This window comes from Eublepharis macularius, chromosome 9, assembly GCF_028583425.1.
Source record: "Eublepharis macularius isolate TG4126 chromosome 9, MPM_Emac_v1.0, whole genome shotgun sequence".
Taxonomy (NCBI): domain Eukaryota; kingdom Metazoa; phylum Chordata; class Lepidosauria; order Squamata; family Eublepharidae; genus Eublepharis; species Eublepharis macularius.
The window spans coordinates 19,129,675-19,147,821 of NC_072798.1; the positions used below are offsets into that span (position 1 = coordinate 19,129,675).

At 43.0% G+C, this 18,147-nt stretch overlaps 1 protein-coding gene across 1 annotated transcript; it reads left to right on the forward strand.

Annotated features, from left to right (window-relative positions):
• Positions 1-5,415: 5,415 nt before the first annotated feature.
• LOC129335808 (perilipin-3-like) lies at positions 5,416-16,998 on the forward strand. Its single transcript, XM_054988607.1, has 7 exons — positions 5,416-5,470; positions 5,571-5,653; positions 7,632-7,827; positions 11,729-11,811; positions 14,381-14,645; positions 14,864-15,060; positions 16,684-16,998. The coding sequence occupies exons 1-7, from the start codon at positions 5,416-5,418 to the stop codon at positions 16,996-16,998; spliced, it is 1,194 nt and encodes a 397-aa protein (XP_054844582.1).
• The last annotated feature ends 1,149 nt before the right edge of the window (positions 16,999-18,147 follow it).

Consider the following 18,147-nt stretch of genomic DNA (forward strand, 5'->3'; position numbering starts at 1 on the left):
TAGACATGTCAATGATTTGCAAAGTTATCTACTCAAAATATTCAGCACCTGAACAGCCAATGTATTCCTGTTCCACTCTTTAAACCTAGAAACGAAGCTACAGAAACTACGCCAAGTTCTTGCTGCGTTGATCTCACCCCGGGGCTCTGTTCTTTTCAGTGGCTCTCCACCAGGTAGGCAATAAGATTGTTGTTGTGCTCTCTCAAGCATTTCATTTCAAGATAGCTGGCAGTGAAGGAACCGGGATGTACACGGCCAAGCTGGGCAGGTGGGCAGGGTGAGATTCTAGCCATACACATTAACACTTTTATCAAGCACACCCTATGGCAAAATAGCATCATTGGCTTACCAGGAACAGGTGCCAGGAAAAAATGGTCTCTCAAGGCAGAGAGGTCCAACAATGGCTGTCAGTTGCAAATTGTATTAAAAATGCCTACTTTCTTTTGACTGTTCTAGGTCCACTGCCGATTAAGTTTAGTGAGTACCCCTGAGTTCTAGTATAGAAGAGAGAGAGAAGTGGCTTACAAAAACACTACAATTGAAATATATGTAAATGAACAAAACAGTGTAAAGAATAAATGAAACCCCAAAAGCACACAAATGGTGGGTTGTTTCCATCAGATTAGTCCATCAAGGCCTTGGGCTAAGATTAATGGGGTAAGAGTAGGGTCGCCAACCTCCAGGTGGTGGCTGGAGATCTCCCAGAATTACAACTGATCTCCAGCCAACAGAGTTCAATTCTCCTGGAGAGAATGGCTGCTTTAAATGGCTGCTTAGACTCCATGGCATTACACCCCACTGATATCCCTCCGCTCCCCAAACCTAGCCCTCTCCAGGATCCACCCCCAAATCTCCAGGAATTTCCCAAACATCAGTTGGCTTCCCTAGCTAAGAGCCACAGGTCAAGTCCCCTTTGGCTCATTCCCCCAGCCATGCCCAGGTTTTAATAACAGCAACAGAAAGGAGACCAACAGACTGGATTTTAAAAACTGACAGCCATCTTCCCATAATTCCCCCTCCTCTTTTAGCAGTCCTTGAGAAATTCTAGAAACGATTTCTAGCCCAATGGCAGTTCTTGAATAGCTGTGGTATTTAGATTGCACACACGCAGAGAACAGTAAATAACTAGATCTGCCAAACTGTAATCTTTGCCTTAGGCTCTCATCATGTCAGAAGAAATATCAAAATTAATCTACTGATTAAGAACATTCTCTTCACAGAAATGTTTTTCCCTGAATCCCATAAGAGACTGCAATAGAAGTGCCCAGTTAACATCCACTGCTTGCTGATCCTCATGAATGTAACCTGTTTTGTTTGTTAATCAAACAATGCTCTTTGCCCCCTCCGGTGACTTTATATAAACTATCATATATTATATAAATAAGATTTTGGACAAAGTGTAGCAAAGTCTCAGAGGCACAAGGAAAGTGTTGTTGGATCCAGTAATGAAGACAAATGTGTAGACACACATCTCCACAGGTGAGTGCATATATAGGCCTCTCCTTAACACAGTCGTGGTTGTAGTGGTGTGTCTGAGGAGAATATTAACTAACTCCCTCCCTTCCACTCTCTTGTAAATAGGTGACTCACCCAAAATAATGTAATTAGGCATGAGGCATTGCTTGTGACCTTTATTAAAGTCCTGACAATAAATCTCCTCTTTAAAAAAAAATCCAATCTGCTATGCTTCTTGTGAGGGGAAAGAATGAAATGTGCCTGTATCGTCCAACGTCAGGCAGATGGGGACTGGAGATTATAGCAAGTGTTTGAGTCCTATCAGTCTTGGAACTAGGGTTGTAAGGCATGAGATGCGGTGGTCAGGCACATATAGGTAGGTGTAGGAGGGCAATCAGTGTTCTGGCTGCAATAACATCATTTCTGGGGTGATCTGGAAGTGACATCATCACTCCAGGAGTGACTCTCTAACATTCACCCAAATGTCTATGGTTTAACCATAGGGTTTGGGGCAAATACTAGAGTATCACCTGACATGATGACATCATTTCTGGGTTGCACTGGAAATTGCATCATCACATTGTGGACTCCAATCATGCACCCCATTTCGCCCATCAATTTCCTTCCATTGCCCAGCTGACTGGCAGTGGTCAATGGTAGCAGAGGATGGGAAATTGCCCACTATAAGTGGGAATATGGCATCCCTGTTTGGAGCAGCATACTAACAATACCCTTGCATCATACATCTATGGAAGCAGCTAACTAATACATGGTGTTGTCAGGAGACCTCCTTGACACCACACTACCATCACCCCCACATGCAGAATGCAACAAGAATAATAAAATAATAACATTCGATTTATATACCGTCCTTTAGGACAGCTTAACACCCACTTAGAGTGATTTACAAAATATGTTGTTGTTATTATCCTCATGACAATCACCCTGTGAAGTGGGTGGGGCTGAGAGAGCTCTAAAAGAGCTGTGACTGATCCAAGATCACCCAGCTGGCTTCAAGTGGAGGACTGGGGAATCAAACCCAGTTGTCCAGATTAGAGTCCTGCTGCTCTTAACCACTACACCAAAGAGGAATAAAGGAAACATCCCTGTGCTTACCACACTCTTAGGAGTTGCATAGATGGGGGTTCAAATCCTCTCATTCCCTTTCAACCAGGTGACACAGAGAGAAGGAAGCAAGGGAGTTCCAAGCTTATCACCTGGACATCTCCACAGTTTGCTTGGGAAAGAAAATGCACCCAGAAAGAATGTGACCTCTCTCCCAGACAAGGGGAAAGAATTCTCCAAGAAGCAGCATTTTGCAAGACAAGGGGGACACAGATGCCAGGATAAGCAACCAAACTACCAAAGTGCACTTTCCCAGAAAGCATATCTGTCACCTCCCCATTGGCTCGTTGGGGGAAAGCATTCATACAGGATGCTGAAGTGAGCAGTTTGAATTCCACTAAGAGGGGAGGTCTGAATCATGCAAAGCAGAGAAGACCCCAGTTTCCCTCAACCCTGATAAGCACTGAGCCCTAGTAAGCATTGAGCATGTACCAACAAAGTTGTCTAGCAGATATGATACTGAGTGGCACCAACTGGACATATAGTCAAAGTACTGCTTGGTTTAAATTGTGAATAAACCACCAGTAGGGTTGTATGGGGCACTTAATGAGAGGAAACAGGCAACACAATCATGTATGTTCAGTATTCAAATATTTTATTTGTGAATACTGCAATTTCACCAAGAAAGACAAGTGTGTGTCTCCACAAAGATTGTAAAGCTATCTTCTTCAGGGGATCGATTCCTTCTTCAGATTGCCACCAAAAAGAAAAGTCCCATTTGTGACAGTTTGCATGTGTAACACAGTCATTACAGATCACCTGTGTAATGATGGTTGCCAGACATCACATGAAAAATACTGTTGTTTATATCGATACACCACTTTTCTGTTGGAGGGGCTTACAACATTATTCGCCCCTCCTCCATTTTATCCTCACAACACCTTGTGAGTTAGGTTTGGCTATCAGAGACCAAATGGCCCAAGCTTCCATGGCAGAGTCAAGATTTGAACCTGGGTCTCCCACATCTTTGTGCAATGCTCTAACCACTACACCAGGATACACAAAGGCACCAAACCTCTTCATTTCAGTGATAGGAGGCAGCATTAGGGGACGACTTCTCTGCCCTGTTTCTTGACCCTGTTTCTTGGCCCCTATGAGACAGCACGCTTGCCTAGATGGACCACAGGTCTGATCCAGCAGGGCTTTTCTTATGTTTTCTCAAATTCTAGAATTTTTTAAATTCCAACAGCTGCCTTAAAGCCTCTTACATAAAAGTAAGCTAGAGAGAGAGAAGCTAAATGTTGAAAAAAGACTACTAAATTTTTCTGCTACAACAGGAAAAGGTTTTATTGCTTATAGCCTATGATCCTGTACACGCTTACTCAGAAGTAACCCCCATTTAAATTCAATGGGACTTACAGCCAAGCAAGCATGTGAAGATTTGCAGTCTTTGAAGAAGTTGGGCAAGGAGTCATAATGAAACCAAATTTACATACGCGGTGGGATTGGCTGACATTGGTTCCTACCTCATTGTTTACCAGCTGAAGACACAATGGAAGCACCCTTTGCCACTGGGTCATTTTCCCAGGAGTGTTGTAGCCAATAATGAAAGAGATGTATCTTGCCTAAACTCATCCTTCAACACCCAGGGGAGGAAATTTTGAAACGTTCCAGTGTCTGGAAGGATTTCCCAAAGAGCCGATGTAGTCCTCTGCTAATATAGAATATCCAGAATGTTAACATAGCAAGTCGTCAGTGTGACGAGTAAGAGGAATGGATTTATTCAAATAATCTCCTTAAATTCCAAGCTTGGTGCTACCCTACCAAAGGTACTATGATCAGATGCTGTGGTGACCTAAGGAAGGGGCTTGCCCTTGGTCAGGGAGTAGCATAAATGGAGCTGGGAATAACCAAAACAACAGGGGTGGTGCTGTTTCACCTGACCATGATACCAACTGGGAAAGTATTTTTAAAAGAACGGATGCCCCAGCCACCTTTTAGGTTCAGTCAGGACCCTGGACAGCAGCCTCTCTTGAGCAGGCAGAGAAGAAAAAGAATAAACACAACCTAGAGTGAAAGGTTTCTCACTTCCCTGTGGTAGCTGCACCAAGAGATTCTCTGAGCCTGTGTTGAGAGGTCAAAAAGAAAACTAGCCTCAAGTTTAAAAAACATTTATTTGGATACAAAAAGGAGAAAGATGAAGAGAGTCAGGCTTGTAAAAAGTTCAGATGAAACGAAGTCCAAAAGGAGTCAGACAATCCACCAAGGCAAAGGGGGAATAAAAACATAAACTCATCAGCTAAGTGAATAGATTCCCTAGCAATCTACAATACCGTGTTGCTGGTCTGATGAATAATGGGATTCAATGCTCTTTGCTCCCCCAGTGATAGTCAAGAACAGAACAAACAGCAATTACTTGGGAGTCTCCTTTATAGATTCTTTGGGAAATGATGCCCAGAGACACCCCACTGCCTTTCATTCCCGGGCTTCAACTTTCATCATTCAGAGGGAAGAAAGGAAGAACATATATACCGCAGTAGTGCTAGAGACATTGTGTTTGCCCAATTACACAATAATGTAGGCCTCTCTTCTGAGACTTGTTTTGTACAATGGTCACCTTTGCACACATTTTTCAGAAGAAGGCCTCTCCAATAAGCCAATTAAATGTTCCTTTATGTGATGTTTATGAGCAGTGAAGAATGTCAAATGGCTTGTTCTTAGACCAAGATTTTTTCCAGCACAGATATTCAAAAACACACACACTTTTTGGCCCTTTCTTTCTATTGTTCTTTTCCCCCTGATTAACAAATTGGCTTTTGGTTCTTTGTTTTTCATGGTTGAAAATCACAGTGTAAAAATCTTTAAAAAATAAAGAATTAAAAAAGAAGAACCCGGATGCAACCAAGCAAGGATTTTGAAGACTCTTTTGCCATGGAAGGAGAGAATCCCTGTAGGGTAGGGCTGAACTAGGAACCACAGGGCCCATTTGTGGTCATTAAGCCTGGCCATCATCTTTCTCTGACATAATCATGCTCTTTCTTCCCTTCCAGTGACCAGCAAAGCCACCATGACTGACACGCCAGAACCAAACACCACATCCTCGGAGACCTCTGAAGAAAGCCTTCAAGATGAGGTATGGAAGATTCTTTGTATGTTATGTTTCTCCCTGGGAGATTATTGGCTTTGCTGTTTTTGCTGGCAGGCCTTTAATGGCCAAAAGCAACCTGACACCCCTGCCCAAGCTGTAGATCCAGAGGAGTTAGCCGTGTTAGTCTGTAGTAGCAAAATCGAAAAGAGTCAGATCCACGCATCTGACAAAGAGAACTGTGATTGTTGTTGTGGGTTTTCCGGGCTGTATTGCCGTGGTCTTGGCATTGTAGTTCCTGACGTTTTGCCAGCAGCTGTGGCTGGCATCTTCAGAGGTGTAGCACCAAAAGACAGAGATCTCTTAGTGTCACAGTGTGGAAAAGATGTAGGTCATTTGTATCTACTCAGGAGGGGTGGGGTTGAGCTGAGTCATCCTGTAAGAGTTTCCCAGGGTGTGGAATGCTAATGGCGGGAGGCTTCACTGTATCCTGAGGAGGTTCTTTTGCATATGTGATTCTCGAAAGCTTATGCTACAGTAAAGTTGGTTAGTCTTAAAGATGCTACTGGACTCTTTTCGATTCTGCCCAAGCTAGGCTCTCTGTCTTCATCAGCATCACATAACTAGTTGCAAAGTTCAAGAAGAGCTATCCCATGAAATGTACTGGGTGAATTTGTATTATTATTACAGGCATAAAAATCCTTACGAACGTCTTTCGGGAAAGGGAAATGTTGTGAGGCAGTTAGTAAAAATTTAGTCAGAGGCCAAGCAGGCCAAGAACCAACCACAGTTAGTGTCTGTCCAAATGCAGGACGCTCCATTAACAGTGAAATCCTAAGCAGAGTTAGGCCAGTCTAAGCCCATTGATTTCAATGGGCTTAGCCTGGAGTAACTCTGTTTAGGATTTCACTGTAAGTATGCTGAGTTAAGGTCCATCAAAACAGGATCTGAAACCACTGTTTGATGTTGACTTAGCCACAGTTAGTGAACGATAGTTGAAGATGATATATGAATGTGGGAAGCCTCGATTGTTCCCTAGTTACACCTCTTGCACTCCCTGGGTACAGAGACATCAGGGCAAAGGTGATGAAGCCAGGGTCTATCAAAGCAAACCAAGATTGAACTGATCACTCACAAATGAATCAAAAGGTCACAAATGAATCATAGTTACAACTAAACTCTGGTTTTGCGTTATGTCTGAATCACTTCCATGGTGTACATCTGAAACCATAAACCTATATGGATTGTTTTAATTTTAGGCTATTTCTATGCTCCTTTTCAGCAATCTGAAAGCAGTTCAGTAAGAAAGATAAAAGATATCCGAAGGAACTAATTTGGAAATATTCCCAGAATATAGCCTAGACAGAAACTGAGTTCTTTAAATGTTCCCCTGAATAAGAGACATGTTGCATCCTTTCTGGAAATCCAAAAGTGGTGTCAAGTTCTGAACATTTTCTGGAAGATGATTCCACAGGTTATGAGCCGTAGCATGTCCTGCTTCTGGATCCCGGTGTCCTTACTTGGCACAGGATGTAGGATGTGCTGCTCAGATCTTAGTTGGTGTATGCATTTATTCATACAAAGGAAGATGGTCCTTCAGGTATTGGGACATTAAGGTCTTTAAAGGTAGCATTTCCCCCATTGCATATAAGTGGGCTAGGAAAGCTAGGCAGAACAAGTATTTCCAGGGCTTTTTTTCTGGGAAAAGAGGTGGTGGACTCAGTGGGTTGCACTCGGAGAAAATGGTCATATGGCTGGTGGCCCTGCCCCCTGATCTCCAGACAGAGGGGAGTTTAGATTGCTCTCCGCGCCACTGGAGCGGTGCGGAGGGCAATCTAAACTCCCCTCTGTCTGGAGATCAGGGGGCAGGGCCACCAGCCATGTGACCATTTTCAAGAGGTTCTGGAACTCTGTTCCACCATGTTCCAGCTGAAAAAAAGCCCTGAGTATTTCCATTCCAGTGTCAATGTTGTGAATTACCCAAAATATATGGCTGATGAAGTTCTTTTCTGGCTTTCTTGATCAGAATATCTTAAAAAGAGTCGGTAGCCTTCCTTTGGTGACCTCTGTTTGTGATTTGGTTTCTGCAAACTATACCTCCATCAAAAGAAAAAGCTCCTACCTTCAGACGGTTTGTAACGGGGCAGAGAAAAGTGTGAAGTCGCTCACTGGAGCTGCAGTCAGTCGTGTGCAGCCAATTTTGATGACGTTTGAACCTCAGAGTGAGTAAAACGAAGAAAGAGTGCTGGCCTCAGAGTATACTAAGTGCATGCTGAAACTATGTGGAACAGATAAAGATGAACACCTCTTATCCAGCCAACCTACAAGCTTTGCCAGGTCTCTCCCCATCGCAGAGGCTTCCAAAATTGGAAGCCCTGCCATTTTGACAGGTTGTTGTGAGAATAAGTTGAAAAAGGAGAACTATATACATTGCCCTGAGGTTTTTGAAGGAGTGGCAAGATAAACATGTGAATGATAGTCAGAGAGACAGCTCTCATTCCCTGAACATAGCATAAGAGGGAAGGATTTCCCTACTTATCAATATTACAAAATGCCTCTGGTACTGAATCCATTTATAATAAGACCTTTTAAAGCTGTGAGTTTTCTGAAGAAGAATTTTTTAAAATTTCCCATAAAATGTGGCACTCGCATATATTCTGTAATCCTTGTGTTTCAACGAGAAGAAAGGCAAGCTATAAACAAAGTAAAAAAAATTAATAAATACAGATACAAAGGGTTCCTCTAGAGCTCTTCTCTGTAATTCCTCTAGAGGGTGTAGTTTATCTTTTCCTGGAGCCTCACAGAAAGAAGCGCAGGATTTCCCCGGTCTGAGTTTTCTTTGACTTGAAAGCTCGTACCCGGGAAATCTTGCTAGTCTTTAAGGTGCTACTGGACCCGAATCTTGCTAGTCTACTACAAACTAATATGACTACCCACCAGAAACTATCTTTACAGAATGATTTTCCCACTCTTCCAAATTTCTAAGGTTAAAGACAATTATTTTAAAAATAATTTATTATTTTTATTTATTTTAAAATAAATAAATAAATAAAATAATAAAATAAATAAAATATTTACTTTATTTTATTTTAAAAATAAAAAAGTTAAATGTTTTTTAAAAGTATTCATGCTGCAATTCTTACAATTAACATATTCAACTATTGAATTTATCTCACTTAGAATGCCAATTTTCACTGTCTACAAGCATCCCATTCTCTCAGATTATGGATTTGTTTGTACTTTTAAAAACTATTTCACCTCTACACACTTGGTGGCATTCCTCACTGTCTAGACAGTTTCCCAGCCATTTGGGGCAGGCTCAGAACTTTCTAGATTGTGGGGTTTGATGGGGACTGTAATTTTTCAACTTTGTGATTGAATTCGGGACCTTAAAAAAAAAGGAGTTCCCTGCAAGTCTAACAGGAAGTCACGTTGAAAATGACTGTGACAAGTAATTCACAGAAAAAACAGATCCTTTCTAGTTAGCTATCACACTTTATCCTACCCTTCCTCTAAGAAGATCTGGGTGGTGTATATGGTTCTTCCCCCAGTTTATACTCACAACAACCCTGCGAGGTAGGTTATTCTGAGAGACCCAAGGTCACCCAGCAAAAATCAAGCTGCTATGCTCAGTGGAGGAACTAGGTTTTCCCCCTCCACCTGGCTGTACCATGTTCCTTTTACAGATGATGAGAACAAGGGGAGCAGTCTCCGATCTACGACCCATAGTGCTGCATCACTTCCAACCTGGCAATGTTTCCTTCCACTCATGCTGTTGAATCCACTGGGATGCCACCTCAGAAACTGTTTTAAAGAAAAAAAATTGTTTTTAGATGATGCATGTATATGTCAGAGCAGACTCCATCTTAGAGCAGAACCACAAGTGACAAAAGGCACAGATTGGACACTTGTCAGCTTCCCTCAAGTTTTGATGGGAAATGTAGGCATCCTGGTCTCGCAGCTTCGCTCTCTGACTGCTGTCCAATGGACTTTTCAACTGTCACTTGTCCAACATTCCGCCAAGCTGCCTACATTTCCCATCAAAACTTGAGGGAAGCTGACAAGTGTCCAACCTGTGCCTTTTGTCACTTGTGGTTCTGCTCTTAGAAGAGGCATTCCCTCCTCACACAGGACAGGAGGAATATCACTTCTAAAATGGTGTCTGCATCAACCATCCACAGTTTTTATAAAAACTTATATTAAAACCAGAATATTAGTAATTAATTTAAAATGTTTGCCATTTAATTAGGGGGGGCATTTTTAATTAAAATAACAAAGAAAGTGGCTAAAGCTTATTATTCTATCCCAAATAATACCACGCTGCACGTTGCACTCTGCTTTGGCTGGAAAACCAGTGCCTGGTTCTCGAGGGTACAGGCGATTACTTTCTGAATGCCCAAATCCCAGCCCTGTTTACTTTTGTTGGGGTGGCAGATCTGGTAGGTTAGGCTGTCCCGCAAATTTGTGGAGCCAACCAGAATCCAGTACTTTCCAGGGAATTAACTAGGGATGGTTGAATACTTCATATGTCTTTTTATATTTGTTGATATTTTTGCCAATGGATTTTGTTAAATAGTGGGTTCAGACACTGAGTGATTCAACAACCTCTTTATTCCATCAGAACATCACTGAAAACCTAGGCGGCAAGCTGCACATATATACACAACTTTCATTCCCAAACCACGCCCCAACTATCTTAACATCCAATGAGAATACGCAGAACAGGAACCCTTCAGTTGCATCAACGATATACATTATAACTTATTTACAGCTCAGTGATTGGTCTTTATCGTGCTGCCCTGATTGGCTGCTACCTGCAAAACACAACCAATGACAGCGCAGGCTTCAGTACCCTTGTTTGAGCTAGAAGCTTGACCAATACATAACAGATTTGCTTCTCTGCTTTTCACTGCGTGTTCCCTCGATATTATGTATGCACATTGCACAGCTTTCACAAGCAGTTTATATGGTATTTATATCAACAGTGTACACCATTTACGTATAGTGTATGTAGACTATTGGTTGTTGTGGATTTTCCGAGCTGTATAGCCGTGGTCTTGGCGTTGTAGTTCCTGACGTTTCGCCAGCAGCTGTGGCTGGCATCTTCAGAGGTGTAGCACCAAAAGACAGAGATCTCTCAGTGTCACAGTGTGGAAAAGAAGTTGGCAGGTAATTTATATCTACTCAGGAAGGTCGGGTTGGGCTGAGTCATCCTGTAAGAGTTTCCCAGGGTGTGGAATGCTAATGGAGGGAAGCTTCACTGTATCCTGAGGAGGTTCTTTTGCATATGGATTGGTGCTTGATATGCTAATCTTCTCTGCAGGGCTATTGTCGAGTATAGAGTATTTTGTTAGCCTGGTGTTTTTCAGGACTGGAAACCATGCTCTATTCATTCTTAAGGTCTCTTCTTTCCTGTTGAAATTGAATACTTCATATGTCTTTTTATAGTTGTTGATATTTTTGCCAATGGATTTTGTTAATGCCTTCGACAATACATATGTAGACTATTGTTGTTGCACAGATAAAGCTGAAACTTGTGAACATTTTGCAGGGAAAATTTGGTGTGAAGAAACAAGATGGCATCGAAATAAAGAATCAGGGTTCAAGTCATACAAGGGAGATGCAAAACCAACAGAGCACCCCTAAGTTTCCTGGGAGTAAGCCCCACTGAATAGATCGGAGCAGGATTCTGAGTAAACCTACATAGGATTGCTCTCTAAAATGGGGGTTTTCAGGCTGAAACAGGAGGGATGGGAAATTGGAAATCATCCTTTGTTCCCACTGACTTTGGTAATTTCTCTGTTGAAGGCTTACCTTTGAAGTCTGGCCAGAGAGGTTCTTTCCCACAATTTAGTCAGTGCTTTGCTCACAGCCCTTTCCATTTCAGACATCATGAATGGTTTTGACACAGGGCGGGGCCTATTCAATTGTGACTCCAACCTGGTAAAACCAATTAGCATTTCAAATATCCCTGTGCCTTGTCCTGCAGGCATTATGGAAGCCCCGCAAGGCTTCTCTGTGAGGCTTCTTAGTTTTGGTGGTACTACTTATTATCACAAGAGACAATTCCATAATCTTAATGAGACTGCAAGTGACTCCTGGCAAAATGTTCTCTCTCTTTAGTTGCAGCAGCAAACAAATATGCCTGTAAGAGTCTAAATGCAATGGAGGAAAAACTGCCTATCCTACAACAAACGGCTGATCAGGTAGTTACTGAATCTAACAACAACAACAACATTTGATTTATATACTGCCCTTCAGGACAACTTAATGCCCACTCAGGGCGGTTTACAAAGTATGTTGTTATTATCCTCACAGCAATCACCCTATAAGGCTGAGAGAGCTCTGAGAGAGCTGTGACTGACCCAAAATCACCCAGCTGGCTTCAAGTGGAGGAGTGGGGAATCAAACCCGGTTCTCCAGATTAGAGTCCCGCGCTCTTAACCACTACACCAACTGTAACGGGGAGTGGTCAATTTTCTGAGGAAGGCCAAATGCCTTGTATGCCAGCCCTAGCCAAGATTTTGTCTGTTGTACAGTAGTATAGGCTGTTAAAACATCCCCAGATATTTTGTACGTAGAAAGTCAGAGGCTCACTAGCGAGTCAATCAAAGTTTCCAGAAATCTATGATCAGCTGATCCTGTTGAAGCAACAGGCCAGAGTTGGGAGTTACGTGAGGCCACTCTATAACCTTCACCTGATCTCTGCTAAGCTGCAACGAGCCCTTCAGCCTGCTGTCATGGTAGCACTGGAGTGCCTAAGACTTCAGGCCACGCTCATTGCAAACTCTCTTGCGGACAGCCCTACTGCCGTCGTCTCTGATGCCCCTGGTGCCCTCTAGAAGTTTTGTTTCCCTAGTAGGGTTGCCAGCCTCCAGGTGGGACCTGGAGATCAACCTGGCATTACAACTGATATCCAGATGGCAGCAATCAGTTCCCCTGGAGAAAATGGCTGTTTCGGAAAGTAGACTCTATAGCATTATAATCTGCTGAGGTCTGTGTCCCCCCCCCCCCAAAAAAACCCTGCCCCCCCCCAGGCTCCATCCCCCAAATCTGCAGTGATTTCCCAGAGAACTGGCAACCCTAAAGCCCCTGGGTCGATTTTCTTTAATGGTAATGCAAGCCTACACATCCCTGCTTTCTCCTTTTTCCTTAATTCTAGGAAAGTGAATTTCCGGGACAGAGAAATCTTAATCAAACCACCCGCTGAACTGTTTACTTAGGCAAGCTCACCTTGATCAATTTTGAGGCAGATTCCTTAATAATGGAGCAACACCAGGAGGCAGTGCTGTTATAAACCGCAAATACAGTTACAAGGGGCTGATGGACACATCCTTGTGCAACTATGAAGCATTATTAGTCATTTTGGATGGCAACAGCCTATTTTCCTACTTGGTTTTGGGGTGGAGTTATTCCAGGTTCACTCCAGCAAAAACACAGCCCTGCCTTCTTCCAAGTGGCAGTGCAATCCTAAGCAGTATTACACTTTTCTAAGTCCATCAAAGTCAGTGAGCTTGAAAGGGTGTAACTCTGCTTAGGACTGCATAGTTAGAGTTCTTTAAATGGTCACAAAATCAAAGGGTCATTTGGGAGAAGAGTTGTATTGTTCAACACCTGGGGCGTCATGAACCATTTCAATAACCGGCCGTTTCCACATGGCTTACCTTTTGCTGTGATGCAGCGTGTTCTCGCGTGAAATCGCGCCAGGAAGACGCAGTTATCATGCGATTTCACGCGATTTCCATGCTGTTATCGCATGGTTTCGCACAAGATCACACTGCATCCCTGCAAAAGGTAAGCCGTGTGGAAATGGCCACTGTGGAACTCGAGGCTGCCCAAACTATCACAAAAGCCATTCTACCTTGGGTGGGGGGGCACAATAAGAATCACATTTTTTGCCAGGATAAATTATTGACCTCCTCAAGCAGCTACATCTATAGTAAGACCAAATGTTCTGCATGGTATCTGAATAGAATCAGATCAGTGGATTTTTCTAGTGGATGGATCAAGGTCTTAATAAGGCCACATGTGGTTTGGTACACAACTATATAGAAAGGGACAGGATTGTGGATCACTGCTGTTGGAAGCCCCTCCTTAGCTTCACTTTCAGGAAGGCAACTATTGTGCTTCCAATGCTAAAAACTGTAGTTCCCCCAGGACAGATCTCCCTTGAGGGAAGCTATTTGGATTCCTCTGCCCCTTCACAGAAGGTATGCGTGTATCACATACAATAACCTCTATTAAGTTTACTAACAGTGCAGTCTTAAAATCAATTGATTTAGAAGGTTGTAACCAGGACTTTTTTCTGGGAAGAGATGTGGTGGAACTCAGTGGGTTGCCAACACAGGACCGCACAATGATGTCACTTTGGGTCATCAGGAAAAAAAGGGGGAGTTTTTTAAAGTTTAAATCGCCCTAGGCGAAAATGGTCACATGGCCGGTGGCCCCACCCCCTTGATCTCCAGACAGAGGGGAGTTTAGATTGCCCTCTGCACTGCTCCAGCAGCATGGAGGGCAATCTAAACTCCCCTCTGCCTGGAGATTAGGGGGTGGGGCCACCAGCCATATGACCATTTTCAAGAGGTGCCGGAACTCCGTTCCACTGCGTTCCAGCTGAAAAAAAGCCCTGGTTGTAACTCTGTTTAGGATTGCTGTGTAGATCACTGTTTTAATGCCCTGAAATTTAAAACTAGTATTTGTCCACCTCACTTGCAAACCGTTCACTACCAGCTCCTGGTTTCTTATCCACAGCAACTTTTCCTCTGACTTCTACAGGTTGTCTTTGATGCAAAGGAGTTGGTGTCTTCTAAAGTCACAGGTGCCAAGAATGCGGTGACCTGCAGATTATCAGGGATGGTCAACGTGACCAAGGATGCTGTACAGGGTAGTGTGAAAACTACCTCGTCCTTGGTTACCAGTAGCATGAGTGTGGTGATGGGAACAAAAATGGGCCAGATGGCCAAGAACAGCATGGACGCAATGCTAGGAAGGTCTCATGCATTTGTGGATCACTATCTCCTTGTCACAGATGATGATATGGGTAAGAACTCTGTAGAAGACATGCTCACACACACGCTGTTGAGATGCCCCCTGAAGCTACCATTGCCTCCTAGGGAATTGATCTCTGTGGTCTGGAGATCCCATGTAATTCTAGGAGAAGGCTCCACCAAGAGGTTGGCATCCCTACACCTTGCCCATAAGAGTCAGAGATCCTGGAAATACCCTTTCAATTACCTTATGTTGCATTTCTTGTTTAAGGTGAACTTCAACCATGTCGTAAAGGTGAAGAGATGGATCCTATACAGCAAGAGCAGACCCAAATAGCTTGCCAAGGCTATTTGGCGTGCTTGATTTCCTTGCTGAAAAAACTCCACACCTATGTTTCCCAGCAGTCTCAGTGGCATGTGAGGCATGCAAGCCAAAGTCTGCAAAGAGTCCTTGAAAACCAATACCTGGTAAGGATACCATTGGCCTTCTTTGTCTCTTTCTGTTTGCCTTGGGATGGAAGAATGCCTCCTACAGAATAGATATTAAGCTGGTGGGAGGGGGAGATGCAGCAGTAGAAGAGCAGGTGTTGTGCTTGTAGAAGGACTCAGGCTTCATCCAAGGCATCACCTCTGCACATATTACAGAGTACACAGGTAGGGCATATTGAGGATATTAGTTAACGCAGAGTTGCACCATCAAGAAAGCGTGGAATCATGTGTGGTAAATATTTTCCAAGCCACAATATTGCAACAGAAAAAGCTTGCTTTTATTGAAGCTAATCCACATTCACTTACATTTTTGTAGTAGCATAATTAAAAACAGAAGCCTTATCTATTCCCTATTATTATCACTATTCCCTATTACAAATAGCCAGCCAATCCAGCTGCACCTGAGTGCAAGGATGGCTGTGCCTCTTGCGAGCTTGCACAGGATTGCTCTGCAGAACCACCTTTCTTCTTGAAAGGCCAGGAAGAGAGAGAGAACAAAGGGCACAGAAAGAGGAGGTGTCAGAAACTTCCAAACAAAGACAGGCATGGCACAAATACACAATCTGCTTCTAATGGAAAGGGAAAAATGGGAGCTCCCCAGAGTCCCATGCTGAGCCGCTTCTATTCCAACAAGGTGTGGGGTCCCCACACTATGTCAGATGTAACACAATCACACATTCCCATACATACAGTGCCAGTTTAGGAACAGGGCTACATTACACATATAGGAGCTTCAGCCTTCCTTATGCATCTTTTCTCGAACCTCTGTTTGGCCTTTGTTTGTGGTATCCACAGAGGCCAACAGGTTGACTCATTTGTCCAAGGGGAAAGCTGCCCAAAGAGAGGAGGGCTGTCACATCAACCCTGCCTTTAGTTTTGATGCTGATGTAGACAAGAATAGAAACCAAAGGGTCTGAAATGGATAGGGCAAAGAAGCATCAATTGACTGGTGTGCATGGCAGGAAGGCCTAATTTCGTAAAGAAACCCTTAGTGGTTTAATATCCTTAAATTGTATCTGTTATACTCAAGTGAGATTTGCTAGTTTTGTATAAATTATTCTGGTCATCATGGCTAGAGTTACCAATTTTTTAAAAAGTTCAGAATGTGGGCAAAGCCTGGAACAGAGCAAATAGCAGGGGGCACATATAGCAGCATGCTTGCAAGCAATCCTTACATTGTGATTTGCCTTGTTCCAGTGTCACCACAACTATCTTGCCTTCACTGTGCCCAGTGGAGCTTCTGTGGGGGAAGGGAGCTATGGGGAGGCAGTGGGAAATGAAAAATGGTGGGGGTGAGCGCAACCACCTGGCACCCTTATGTCCATTCAGTGTCTATATAGTTGAAGCACCATCCAGTGAGCAACCCCAAGCAAGTCTACTGAGAAACCTACTCAGGTCTATTCAGTGGGGCTTACTCCCAGGAAAGCATTCTTAGGGTTGCACTTAATCAGTTATATTTAATGATGACTAAAAACCTGATCAATGTTAAGCTACTGCTAAAGTCACACAGGCCAGGTCAAAAGCTGGTATCTCTGTCCCAGAATACGTCACAACTGCAACGTTATGATCTCTTCTACTTCCTAACATATGCTTGCATTTCAGGAATGGAAGTCTTGGCTGGTGGCTCTGTATTACACCATAACTCTACCTCTGAGGACCATTTATCTCATCATACTTTTTACTATTGAGGAATTGTCAACCAGGATCCAAGAGAACATGCCCCAAATGTCTTACATCCTTGAAGATCTCGAGATGGCCCTCGCCACTCTTGAATGTCTCCAGAATCTCTGCAGAAGAATCTTTATCCGAGTCTTTGTGCAAATGTTGGAGGACGAAAACCTAAATGCTCTTCTGGACTACATAAGGAATACTGTACCTTTTTGTTTCCTTCCAAACCACTGCAAATGCAAGACCTAAAACCGGACTTTACAACGGTGGATGTTAAAGGCGGTATGAAGGGTGGAGGTGTCCAACGAAGATCTTATTGGACTGAAAGGATCTGGAAGGTCCTTCATGATGGGGACTTGGATGGGACTTGTTTGCCTAGTATGTCGTGTGAAAGAGTGGGGTATTTAAGGGCTTGGTTCTTAAATTAGATACAATGGCAACAGCCATCTTGCTGTAAACCAATGAATCAAGACCTTCTGTGTGTTTCTTTTGTTCTTCTTTCCTTCCCCAAAAATCCCACTGGAGCTTCTGAAATCCAAGAGGCAAACTAGACATGATTAATCTCATCCTAATTAAAAGCTGATTAGTAGCCCTAGGCAGCAGTTAGCATGGCCCACTCCATGCTCTAGGATCCCAATTCTTGTTTACACTTTAAGATTAAAAATGTGTTTCAACTGTGTTCCATTCCTCTCCATTTAGGAGAAAGTTCAGTGACTGAATACATGACTTGCATACATAGAAGATCTCAGATTCAATACCCAGCATCAGCCAAAGTCCTCTTCTAACTTTATCTTTGGGGTATAGAAATAGCTGCAAAGTGTACTCCTCCAATTTTATGCTGATTTAAGGGGTGATTTTCAATTTCTCATCCATGCAGTTTCGACCCGCTTCAGCTACACTTCTCCTTCAGGTGGATCAAACCCATATGTCTTTCTATTCAAACCATTTTCCATTATCTAACACTAAATATTCCCCATAAAATGTATACATTTTTCAGTTCCACTTGTACATCAATAAATCAGCACTAAAAGTCTAACTGATGTATATTATAATGCAAATATATACATTCCATACAGAAAAGTGAACAGAAAAGTGAAGTTTGTGGTTTAAAACCACAATCTGCAAAGCTAGTAGAGAAAAACGGAAAAACAAGTGATAAAAGAATATATAAAGAAACAAAATGTGAGCATTTACTTATTTCTTTCTCTGATAAACAGGAAACAGGAAGAGTTCAGGCCGTAGCCCTTTGTGGCACTATCATTGTTCCTGTTTCCAGGAAGGGTAACACAGACTTGAGAAAAAGCAGTTTCCGTAGTTTTTCATATGATGCAGAGTAAGAGCTGAATGCCCTGACCTCGATGGCCCAGAATAGCCCAATCTTGTCAGATCTCAGAAGCT

Bases quoted from the DNA above. Each gene is read 5' to 3' on its own strand.
- LOC129335808 (XM_054988607.1), top strand. From the start codon at position 5,416: ATGCAACCAAGCAAGGATTTTGAAGACTCTTTTGCCATGGAAGGAGAG. The intron at 7,828-11,728 runs GTGAGTAAAACG...CTCTCTCTTTAG, and splicing joins GATGACGTTTGAACCTCAGA to TTGCAGCAGCAAACAAATAT. The intron at 11,812-14,380 runs GTAGTTACTGAA...TGACTTCTACAG, and splicing joins TACAACAAACGGCTGATCAG to GTTGTCTTTGATGCAAAGGA.